General features: G+C 37.8%; 1 protein-coding gene across 1 annotated transcript in view; it reads right to left on the reverse strand.

Annotated features, from left to right (window-relative positions):
* Window positions 1-12,741, reverse strand: part of TBC1D1 (TBC1 (tre-2/USP6, BUB2, cdc16) domain family, member 1) — a 121,605-nt gene that overhangs the window by 87,372 nt on the left and 21,492 nt on the right. Inside the window, exons 6-8 of the mRNA XM_008581645.1 lie at window positions 11,232-11,342; window positions 4,262-4,390; window positions 2,956-3,042 (exon numbers count right to left, since the gene is read on the reverse strand). Coding sequence (XP_008579867.1) covers window positions 2,956-3,042; window positions 4,262-4,390; window positions 11,232-11,342 — 327 coding nt within the window. The remainder of the gene's footprint in view (window positions 1-2,955; window positions 3,043-4,261; window positions 4,391-11,231; window positions 11,343-12,741) is intronic.

Below are 12,741 nucleotides of genomic sequence, written 5' to 3' on the forward strand. Positions count from 1 at the left end.
CACTTCTTCCTGCACCTCAATTTCCTCACCTGTAAAAATGTATAGTGAACATTTACTCACTGCGTTTCAAGAATTAAGCAAGGTTAGACAACTGAAAGTACTCTATATACTGTAAAATGTTATACAAATGTAAGTTTTATTATTTGGTACTCAGTGAATTTAATGAGTAGGAACTCAAACATTTGTTGAGACAACATTTTAATGCTGTATGCTCTCAAGACACATGCTCTCTCAAAGGAATAAGCCCCTCATGCAAACCAATGTTTAGCACTGCACCATGGACATGGCTGGTGGCCAATATATTTTTCTCAAATCAAGAAATATTAAATAAGAGGAAGTGTATCAGCTTGTCTCTACTGTAATTGCTGGAAGGGATCAATAAATCAGCTTGAAGAGAGTAAAAGGAAATACAACTAATGGTGGACTATTCTACCTGTTCATTTGATTCATGGTTGAGCACCTTTCAGATGACAGGTATTAAGAATTTTAATTTCAAAAAGTGAAATTTATTTATTAAGGGGATGGGTTACATACATTTAATTTTAAAGGAATTAAATAGAAAAAGTTTAATTCCCAACATACTATAAAATATTACTTAACTTTCATATCTGAAATACTTCATTCTTCAGGACTCTGGAGTTCCAAAGATTCTTTTAATTTAAGGATTTAAAAATTTGTCTAAGACAAAACACCACAGAAAACAATCTTCATCATGCAAACCTGTTCATCTAAATTCCTATTAACATCCCTTCAAATTGTGTGAAAGAGCTAACTAACCTTTAGCTGAATTGGACAACTAAAGGGGCCACTCAGACATTCAGCTTCTTTGCAATTTCCTAGATAATCAGTTTATTAGAAGAGATCCAAGTACATAAAATGGCATATCTTTACAGCAGTTTCTCAGTCCAGAATGAATACAACAAAGATGTAAAGAGGTGCACATAAAGACACAATACACACAGGTGGCTTCTGCAAAGCTGCGTTTCTCTCTTAGAACTACCCTAGAAATTGAAGCTATATATATATTCCTAGATCTGCATTTTGGAGAAGAATAAAAAGCAAACAATAAGAGTCACTGGAAGAGTCACTTGAGTAACATGAATTTCTTCGTGGTTTCTTTGTTGACACTGATCTACCGAGAATGCTTTCTTCCCTGTTTGTTTCCATGATTTGATTCAAATGCCTCACTGCCCACCCCAAAGCTTTCCCTGGTTCCACTGACCAAAAGCAACTCCCCTTCGCACTGCTTGCCTGACCTCTAAGCTGTCAGCACCTCTTATCTGTAACTCTTAGGGCTCCTATCATACTCTACTTGATGCTGGGGCTATTTATTTGTGCATCTGTCGAGAGTCTTTCTCTACCAGGTGAGTGCCCACAGGGAAGGGGCTATGTCTCATTCATCCATATACAACAGTAAACCATAACATCTCCACTCTTAAAATGAACTGTGGGATAGAATCAGGGTGTATTAGATAAAGGGTGGATGATGCTATGTTCCACCAGATTTTAACTTAGAAAATCACATTTAGAAGACTGGCTTCTAGGGCCTCACTCCCCAGAGTGGGTCTGCAGGCCAGCAGCATCAGCACTGCCTTGGAACTTCAGCATTTCAGGCCTCACTCCAGGACTACTGAACCAGAATCTGAATTTCAACCAAAACCCCATTACAGATGAAACTTAAAATCTGAGAAGCAATCATCAAATCAAAGGAAGTATTTCTCAAACCATACACTAACACACACATTAGTAGGCAGTGATTTCAATTTAGTGGTTTGCCATGAGCATTTTTAAAATAAAATAGAACAGAAAATGACAGTATGTGTTGCATATTGCTCACAGTAAACAGTTTTGCGAATTGTTTTTTTAATTTCATATCTAACACACACATTAGTAGGCAGTGATTTCAATTTAGTGGTTTGCCATGAGCATTTTTAAAATAAAATAGAACAGAAAATGCCAGTATGTGTTGCATATTGCTCACAGTAAACAGTTTTGCGAATTGTTTTTTTAATTTCATATGAGCATATACGTATGTGTTTGTCAACTATGTCACAAAGTTAAATGTGTTTCTTCCTGTTGGTTATGGTCTAAATACTTTGAAATCCACGTGTCCAAGAAAGATCTCAGAAGAATTTAAACCATTCCCGTCGTGAGGAGCTGGCCTCCACAAACACTCTCATTCCTCCATCAGCGCATGTTCTGAAAACAGAAGGGAAAGCTGGCTTCCCCAGCACAAAACCCCAAACCCACTTCTTGGTAGTTATAAAGCTGAACTAACCAGGTTTAAATATGCTTAAATGTCTAGGAAGCAATATACTAAAACAAGGACACAGAAGCAGATTTATTACCAAAGAGAACTGTTAGCTCATTCATTATCACAAAGCTGTGCTTGGTGGTAGAAAACAGGGGTGAAGCCAAGTTGCTTACTTAAAAAAACAGTAATGTATCACTATAATCATAGAGCCAGTGAGCGGAAAAAGTTTCAGGAATTTAAATGGTACTTCTCTGAATTCACAAACCCAATTTTAATTCTTTTGATTACTGGAAAATTTACTTTGGAAAGAAATCCATTGGTTTCATTGTAACAAATTTGATCTTAGTTGCTTAAATTTGTGATCTTGTTTCTTTGTTTATGGAATGGCCATCTGCTTTTTATGTAAAACTTTTATGCTATGGTAGAACTACATTACCAGACCTCCACCTGTACCAAGAAGTCCAGAAGCACCAAACATTTTATGATTGAAGACCTCCACCTCCAGAAGCACCAAACATTTTATGATTGAAGGTATAAGACTTTTTCTGTTCTTTTTGATAGGAGAAGTCCAGAAGCACCAAACATTTTATGATTGAAGGTATAAGACTTTTTCTGTTCTTTTTGATAGGGCTCTGTAGATAGATGAGCAAGACCTATTTGCTGGTTTCTTCAGAGTATCACATAAAGAGAAATGTGCTTACTTTGCTGGTGTTACTTAATGTACTAGACATGGAGCTGTCCAGATCCATGCTGGCAGAATGTTCCTGCAGGCCCCTGGCTTTATGACCCTACACAAAGAAAAGGCAGTCAAGTTAGGACCCTCGAGGCTTTTGCAAAGGCATCCGTTAGAAGTAGCCTGGTCTATTTAAATAAACTCGGGAAAAAAATGCATCTACCGAAAAATGCTGCTAAGCATATATGTACACTAAGACAATCAATATTTATTTGTCTTTTTTCAAAAAATAAGACACCAAGCTAAATGTTCCAAAACACCTTGTGGATTAGCCATTTGGCAGGGATCACAGGCTGTAAGGAGAGACAATTTGTCTATGAAGAAAAGCGCATGCTCAGGCAAGCCCACTCAACAGCTCTCTCCCCTGAGGCCCAAGTCCTCCTAATTGGCCAGCTGTATACACTCGAACTGGGAACTCTCAAAGGCAGTCCCTCCCAACCTGGTTTTATAAATGGACTAGTTTTAATTATCTCAGAGGATGTTGCAAAATTCTGAGAAACATCTTCAAACCAATAAAATTTAATTTTATTCAGCTAAAAAAAAATAAAGTATATGTTCCAAAAGGAGTATGTCATAAAATCAAAAAGAACCATAGTAAGATATTGCAAGCTCCAGAAAGGTGTGAAACTTTGACAGAAAATCGAACTTTAACTTCTTGGAAGTGCCATCAAAGCTATTTACGCTCATGGAGGGGTGGAGGATGGATAATTTCTTCAAGAACTCCCAGACTGGTGCACATGTGTACTTTGTTCTTCCTATAGAGCTGTAGTAGGCAAACTTTTTCTGTTAAGGGCCAGATAGTAAATANTATTTCAATAAAGCTTTACTTGCAGAAACAGGAGGTAGGTGGGATTTGGCCCATGGGCCGTAGTTTGCTGACCCCTGCTATAGAGAGTTCCAGGCACCTAACACAGCAGCTGACAGTAACTGGTTTTTTAAGTTGTCCTTCACAACAGTAGGGTGAACAGAACCCACACCTCAGTGTATCTAATCCGTGCTCTTTATAAGAACTGGCCAATGAATAACATTCTTTTGGGAGGCAAAAAATCCCATGGGAAGCAATACAAAGAGTAGAGAATATTTTTTTAAATCTAGACCAAGTTAAAAACAATTTAAAATGTAGATAGCACTATTCCAAGATTGAGAAGATATAAAAAAATGTTTTATACTTTTATACTTTATGATGAACACTGATGGAAAAAAAGCATACAACTGAACCTTGTGCTCTCTTAAAGAGTGATTTAATTTAAATCAGGAGAAATTATGCTACTTACCCGGGACAAAATACTTTCTAAAGACTCTGTTAAAGATCTCTTTGCTTTGTTTTTCAGCATATCTAGCCTAAATCGAGTGGCACTGGGTGGTAATTCACTTCCAATATTCTCTGCTACAATCTGCGATGTCTAAAAAAGTGAAACAATAAAAAGTTAAGTCACTTACTTCTTCCTTCCTTCATTTTTTTTTTTCCTTTTTGTCTTTTTTTTCATGTCCGGCAACGGATTGCAACCCTCAGTGTCGCACCCGGACCGGGACAGGCAACGGGATCGCAACCCTCGGTGTTGCGCCCACACCTCGCTCAGCCAGTGAGCGGGAACCGGTCTGTATGTGGGATCTGAACCCTTGGCGGGAGCCAAGCAGCACACTGTAGCAGTGTGCCACCGGGCCGGCCCCTTCCTTCCTTCCTTTAGAGAATGAAAAATCTCTAGAATGCATTTTTCTGACACCAGGACATCATTCTGATTCTGTCTGTATTCTCAGCTCATCTGTGCCCCTTAGAGATGTGGATGAAAGTCCAGAAAATAATTTTGCCTCAAAGAGTTGCTATGACCTTCCCAAACAAAATGAGAAAATATGCTTTGAAAAAAATCAGTTAAAGTAGCTTAGAGCTCAAGCTCTGCAACTAGATTGGAAATACATCATTTACTAACTGTGGCCTTGTACAAATTTCTTACTTTCTCTGAGCCTCAATTTCCCCTTTTGTAAACTGAAGATTTAACCATAACACTGCATTGTGAGATTAAAACATGTAAAGTATGCAAAACATTGAGTACAGTGTCTGATATAAAGGTAGCTATTATTAGCTTTTCAAAATAAAGCAGTAACTTACCGTTTGGGTCATTTCAGAGGATGAAAAAATAAATTCGTCAACTGAAGAATCCATTCTCTCTGCCTATACTAATCCCTTCACATACCTTTCTACAGATTTCTGAGTTCCCTATTTTTTCTTCTCTCCAGTTCTTTCATTCTCTTCTGCAACTAAGCTTCTCTCCCATAACTGACAGTAATATGAAGCTGAAAACATAATGGAGTTTGTTTGTCAAACACTAAATGAAGTTTAATGTTCCTTAACAAGGAGTACGTTTTGGGAGGGGGGAGAACACACACACGAACGAACACACACACACACCCCTCTAAATTTGGGGGGGGGTAGAACACACACTCTCTCTCTCTCACACACACACACACACACACACACACACACACACACACACCTCTAAATTAAATGGCTTCTTACGTGGATTCACACCTGATTGCTCCCTGCTAAACAATGATTTTGTTAGAAAAATACGCAAACAAATCCCCCATTACTCTAAATGCCGCCATATCTTTGCTGTAAAAGTATTACAAGCATACAGAAAAGCGTGGAGACCAGCAGAACAAACACTGGTACCACCTCCCACCTTTGTCCACATTAGCGTTTGCCAGGCATTGAGAACAATGAGGAACAAGGGCTCTGAGCTCAATGCCCAGATAAAATGCTTCTCTGATGTTCCCTGGCTATGTGGCCTTCACCAGGTCATTCATTACCTGCCCTCCCTCTCTGTTTCTCCCCCTGCAGACTGAGGGATGCCTAATGAATTTCCTCACAGAGCCATTATGAGATTTAAATGAATTAATACACATCAAAACACGTAGAACATACCAGACTCTCAATAAATGTCAGCTATCATGACTGCTTCTATGCTGTGTGCTTCCTACTTTTAATAGGAAATATTACAGACATCCTTGAAGTCTCCTGAACACCACTCCCCTATCCCCCTGCCATATGCAGAAATAACCACTCTCTTGAATTTGGTATTTGTCACATCAATTCATATTTTGTATTTTTATATGTAGGTATGCATCTATAAAACATAAATATTGGTTTACATGTGTGTGAAACTTTAAATGGATATCATACTTTGTACACATCCTTCTGTAATCAGTTTTCTTTCAATGTCATTTTTGAGACTTATCCATGTTGATCAATGCTCTTTGATTCATTCACTTTAACTAGAGTGCAGTATTTCACTGTATAAACCAATTTATTCATGCTCCTATTGTTAAACATTTATTCCATTTTTTGGCTCTTATAAAGGAGGCTGCAGTGGTGTCTCTTGTACCAAGTTCCTTATGCACACGTGTGAAAGGTTTTGCAAGGTAATACCAGGAATGTCCTTGAAGAGTCACTGGGACTGTGAATCTTCAGCTATAACAGATATTATCAAGCTTCTCTCTCCCCTAAATGACACCAATTCACATTCCCAGTACCAGCATATGAGAGTTCACCTTTACAGGGTACTATCAGATGTTTTAAAATTTTCAGCCAATCTGATGGGTAAAGAATGTTCTCTTAATATGCCTTCCCCTGATACCTACTGCTATTACACATTTTTATTTTATTCAGTATCTGTTCTAAGACCCTATATCATCGACTTTAGAATAATGAAATATCCTAATTCACCAATTAATATTATATATTTTTCAAGGCATAAGAGAGAAAGAAAAGGTTCTGGTAAGAACTACAATCGGCTTTGTCCAATTATCCACAATTTTACTAGTATGAATATTAGAACATGCATTAGAAGAATAATGACTAGCTTAGAAATTCCTTCAAGAAGAGACATTTCATTTACCTTTGTGTTTTCACAGTTCTGAGCATACTCTGGACACGGAATAATTGCTTGCTCAAGAATGAGTGAATGAGAATGATCACCTGGCAGGCCATGGGAAACACAGGCCCAAGATAATGGAGACTCATCGACAAATATTGACTAAGTATGGGCTAAACATTATGCACCATGGGAAGCTGCCTTCCTAGTTGCAATTGGTCCTGTGCAATCATTTGCCAAGAATGAGAGCCTGTCCAGACTGGGGGTGGCCTCTGGGGTAAAGAGAAATATCTACAAGGGCCCTCAGGGGCCTGCCTTCAACTCAACACCTGTTTACTCACAAAGTTAAGAAGCTATAGAACTTTCAAATTCATAATAAAGTTTTCATAAAATAGAAGCAAATTAAACTGATTGTTTTGATATATAAAGAAAATATTGGCTAAAAGACTAAAGAAAGCAGCATTAGTTAGTACATCCTACATAGACAGAATAAAAACGGAACTGGTATTTTTAAACCAGGCCTAAGGAATCTCTGTAGGCTTCATTCAATGTCTCTACTGCTCTCCTCCACCATCTAAAAACATTCTTTCCTACGCCTGTTGCCATAACGCAAATATGGTTTGAAAATGATGTGCATTTAGAAAATAAAATATTCTTTATTTATTTTAAAGTAAGCATCTAGAAGTTTCTCCTTTGAAGATGATGCTGGTTATTAGCATAGTCATCTACCGCAGTCATCTTATTGCCCATCCCTCGACAGAGGGGTAAACTCTAAGCATGAAAGTTTGGAGACAAGTTTTAAATTCTGATGCTACACTGAACTTCTCAGTTCAGAACCCACCATCCACAGTTTGCACAATGTATCTATTAGCAGCCTTATTTATAATAAAGTAGCTCAGATGTCAAACCAAAAAGAGAATGGAGAAACAAACAGTTATATGTGTTGATAACACCAAGGTCCAGGGGTTCATCCCTGTTACTGGCCAGCTGCCAAAAATTGCACAATGTATCTATTAGCAGCCTTATTTATAATAAAGTAGCTCAGATGTCAAACCAAAAGGAGAATGGAGAAACAAACAGTTATATGTGTTGATAACACCAAGGTCCAGGGGTTCATCCCTGTTACTGGCCAGCTGCCAAAAATTTTTTTAAAAATGAAGATATAAACACAATGGAATAAAAAGGAACAAACAACTAATACATGCAACGACATGGGTGATTCTCAGAAATGTTATGCTAACTGGAAGATGCCAGAACTAAAAGAGTACATACCACATGATTCCGTTTATAAGATGTTCCACAACAAGCAAAACTAATCATCCAGGGTTTAAAAAAAAAAAAATCAAAACAGTAGTTGCCTGGGGGAGGAGACAGTGAGGACTGTCTGGAAAAAGAATATGAGGGTACTTTCTAGTGTGGTGGAAATATTCTGTATCTTGATGGGGGTTGGGCTACCTGAATTTAACAATCTTCAAAACTCAACAAATAACACACTTAAGATTTACACTTACTATTATGTAAATTTTATCCCCCCAAATTGTAAACAAATACTGAATTCTAGCTAATGATATACATGCTTAAGTGTTTAGGGATAAAGAGTACTGATATCAGAAACTTACTCTGAAAAGCATCAAAAAGTGAGGACTAATAGACGGATAGATATATGATAAAGCAAATATAACAAAATGTTAAAAACTATAACATATGGGTATATGAGTGCTCACTATAGAATTCTTTCAGCTTTTCTGTATGTTTGAAATTTTTTATAAAGTCAGGGAAAAAAGAAGAAGTATTTATCTACTGAAAAAATGGATCCAGACTAATCAATAAGTAGTTATATAACACTGAATTTTGTTAAGCTCATAAAGAAATGTAATGATTTAGGTAATGTACCTGGACCTCAGACAAATTGGTTCAGACACTCAACTAGCAAACTGCTTGACCTCTATACCCCATTTTCTCATCTTTATATTGGGTGTTTTACCACCTACCTCAAACACTGCTGTAGAATGAACAGACTAATTCACGTAAGGAATTAAAACAATACCAGGTACATGGCAAACATTCAACAAATGGCAGTTGATTTAATATTATTAATTTCTGTACCACCTCTGTGAATACAAGTAGAAATGGTATGTCCACTGACTAAAACCTGACATCCTCTAACTTAATTTACAAGTCTTTGCCCAAACTGAATCCTTTTCCATAATGTCAAAGTATTCATTCAGTTTTTTTTTTCCCTCATTTGAAAAGCACGTGTGGTGTCACTGCTGACTCTGAGATGCACAGCACTGAGACAAGTGCTCACTGTTCTCTGTCCCCTTTTGAAGGCCAATAGCGAGAGAAGTTCTTGGTCAAAGTCATGGTTCTACCTCTGTCTAGGTCATATCATAATACATTTTCAAAGGCTACAGGAAAGTTTAGGTGCCACAAAAAGGTAAAGAAATCCGTGTGATTAAACTATCTGATAGCAAAAAACATCAGCAGAAATCAATTGGTAAATCTCAAAGCTATATCTGATTGATCTATAAAGCAACTGCTCCTCTAAAAACCCCAGTCCTCAGAGCCCATGAGGGTGTCCAGATTGGGGACACCAACCAATCTGGGGATAAGGGCAACTTGGACACCAACCAATCTGGGGATAAGGGCAACTTCTTCATAGACACAGACATGAGCCCTCTGGGTCATAGAAGGTTTGAAAACCCTAATGAAAGTGTTGAGCAGATGCCAGTTCTGCTCGTGAGACTCAGTCTCTTTTACATTAAATTCTCTGATGTTTTTAAAATGGAAAAAAAAATCCCACTAAATATACTCCTTCATTGGACTGATCTATGCCCAAATCATAAAAATATCACCCTGGTCCATAAAAATGAGTTTGCACTTAGGTCAAAACTTTCCATCCACCATAAATGCTCAAAATGTTTAGTGAAAGAAGACTTTCCATCTACCATAAATGCTTCATCTTCCTGTCTAGCAGTTATAAATTATTTCAAAATGATCAATTTCCTGTTGGAACAAGTCTGACAGATTCAGAACAGGGAAAAAGCTATTAGGGGCATAAGAAAGAGAGAAAAAAAAAAGGAGTGGAAAAAAGAAATAGATTGAAAAGTGAACTACAGAATTGACTGTACAATTGGACTGGGTGGCCCATCCAAAAGTGAACAGGATGGGTACAGACCCCAATGCTATCTTAAGGGTACAGGCTGGGAAGAATGGCTACAAACCAAGGCCAAAAGCTAAAAACACTGACAACATACTGGGACTAGTGTTCCTGCTAAGGGACCCTATAGTTAGCCAAAGAGATTAAAAAAAAAAAAAAAAAAAAAAACACAATATCAGACAGTGTACATGAGTTCTAAGAGTTCAGGAAAGAAACATGACTGCCAATCAAGTAGAAGGTAAAAATCTAATGAGGAGAGTTGCTAAGACTGACCTAGTTTAGATTACCAGACAGCAGAGGTTGTTTGTGAGGAAGAGATCAAAGGAGTGAACACACCACTGAGTATTACTGTGCCTTGGAATAAGCATTTGGTAAGTGTTTAAAAAGAAAGAGGCAACATGCTTTTGGAAAACTAAGGAACATAAACATCCTCGCTGATTTTTCTCTAGATTTTCTTGCCAATGAGTAATTATAGCAAGTATAAAATGTATATATTTTGAAGCCATTAATGGTTTATTATGAATTGACTTACATGGAGTCCAAAAGAGACAGGAAAATGGTCTGTGGTACCATGTACATCTACTCCAAAATTTGGAGATCTCTGAAGGCAAGGATCCACAGGTAGCCCTAGATTCCGACACAGCACCCCATAAACAGACAAGCTAGATAAAGCTTGCAGACAGTACAGGATGGGAGGCAGACTCTGTACCTCCATCACTCAAAATGGAATTAATGGAAGTTCTGTATCAGAGCAGCACATGAACCAGGCTTTGTAACGTTGTACCTGATTTTGTGTGACACTATCTTACATTCACATAACATTTATACCACAAAGAACTTTCAGGTACCTTACATAGTTCCAAAGACGACCATACAATGTCACTCCCATTTTAGAAGAGAGAAAGGTGAGGTGATAGAGACTGGCCCCTTGCAGGTCACACAGCTTGAACTGGCAGTGACCACACTGAATTCTTGGTGTTATAAGACAGTCCTCTTACCAAGCAACTGTTCCACCCCCATTACCATGCAGACAGAAGCTTCTCTTGTCTTCTCAAAGCATAATCTAACACTCCCAAATTTTCCCTATATGAGCAACGAATGAAAATAAAACACAGGGAGAATAAAAGGTTCCAGGGCTTCTGAAAATCCCCAAGACTTTGTTTCCACAGCATCCTGGTACAAAGCGTAAGAAGAGATAACGCTTCACCTTACCTGCTTCATCTCACCAATATGAATGTGTTCTTTTTGTTTCTCTTCATATAAACATCTCAAAAAAGAAATGATCAACTCATTCTCTCGCTGTTCATTTCTTGGTCTCAATTTCTTTAAAAAAAAAAAAACAGAAACGGAATATATTACATCTATTTTTAATTGTCAACAAAATTGCTAAACCATCCCTTTGAAAATGCTAACAGGTCCGTCCATCTACTAACTAGTTCTTTCATCCAAAAAATTGCACTAGGGGGCACCAAATATCCTAAAACTGGAGATAATTTTTAAAAGGGAACAGACAATGGAGCTAGTGGGCCAGATTTAGCTTTTGGTCTCTGATGTTCTTATACCCAAAATAAATTTTTAACATCAGATAGAGGCATAGTCAAAATATTTAGTAGTTTTTAAAACCAAAGGAAAAGACAAAATTTATGTAAACACTGAGGTCAAGAACCATAATGACCACACATTTATAAACTCTTATGCTTACGGAACTGGAAAATAGCAACTGCATTCAAGGTCATGTTTTTCATGTCAAATGTGTTCATCATGAAGCACTTTGTGGAAGCCCCATAAAACAGGCACTTCCATATAAAATTTCATGATATACTAATTTCTTTCTTCTTTCTTTATATTCTCTAGTTTCAGGGCAGTGGCAAAGCACACTGGGCCAGAAATCAGGACACGTAGGTTCTAATTGCTGCCTAAAACTACAACCAAAGCCAAATCACTTAATCTTAGTTTCCTCATCTGTTAAAATGAGGATTATACACAAAATAAACTCCATGGTCTCTCTTCCAAGCTCCCAAATTCTTTGCATTTGAAATATCAGAGTCCACTTTTTTAATGCCATCTAATCTAACATATTATTTTCTCCAAACATGAAGAAAACAAAAGGAATTACTCTGTAGATACACAAAGCTTCTAGTCTATAAATTTTGGAAATACAGCTTTTTTCTTTTTTACATTGACAATTGTGTTATCCTTTTCCTCCTCTTTCCCTACTCCAAATTTCTACCCAGACTTTTAAAACAAAGTTGGGGTGTAGTATATGAGTCAACTACACAAGCATGTGAGTCTGGTCAATGCCACCCCTGGCGACCTTCCCCAGTTAACTAAGGAAGAGTGACTTTACCCTTCATGTCACAGTCATTAAAAGCAAAGGTAAGAGATTTGGAATCAAGATGATGGAATAGATGGTCCCCAGCATCATTCTCCCACAATCAACCAATTTACAACTATTATAAAGCAACAACTGCCAAACTGGGGCCACTAGAGCTCATGGGAAGTGTTTGGAGTACAGGCGGCAAGGGAGACCAGCCACCAGGGGACACTGGGGCACAGCATGGACAGCTGATCTGCCCTCCAATCAGTGCAGGCCCACTCAGTGGCAACTGGTCAGGAATATAGAACTGCAGGGGGTGTAGTTTGCTGAAAAGACTCAGACACACACAAGAGTTTCCACACAACCGAGGTGTACTAGAACTCACAAGACCTGGAAGTACATACA

The sequence above is a fragment of the Galeopterus variegatus genome, unplaced genomic scaffold (assembly GCF_000696425.1).
Source record: "Galeopterus variegatus unplaced genomic scaffold, G_variegatus-3.0.2 Scaffold2423, whole genome shotgun sequence".
Lineage (NCBI taxonomy): Eukaryota > Metazoa > Chordata > Mammalia > Dermoptera > Cynocephalidae > Galeopterus > Galeopterus variegatus.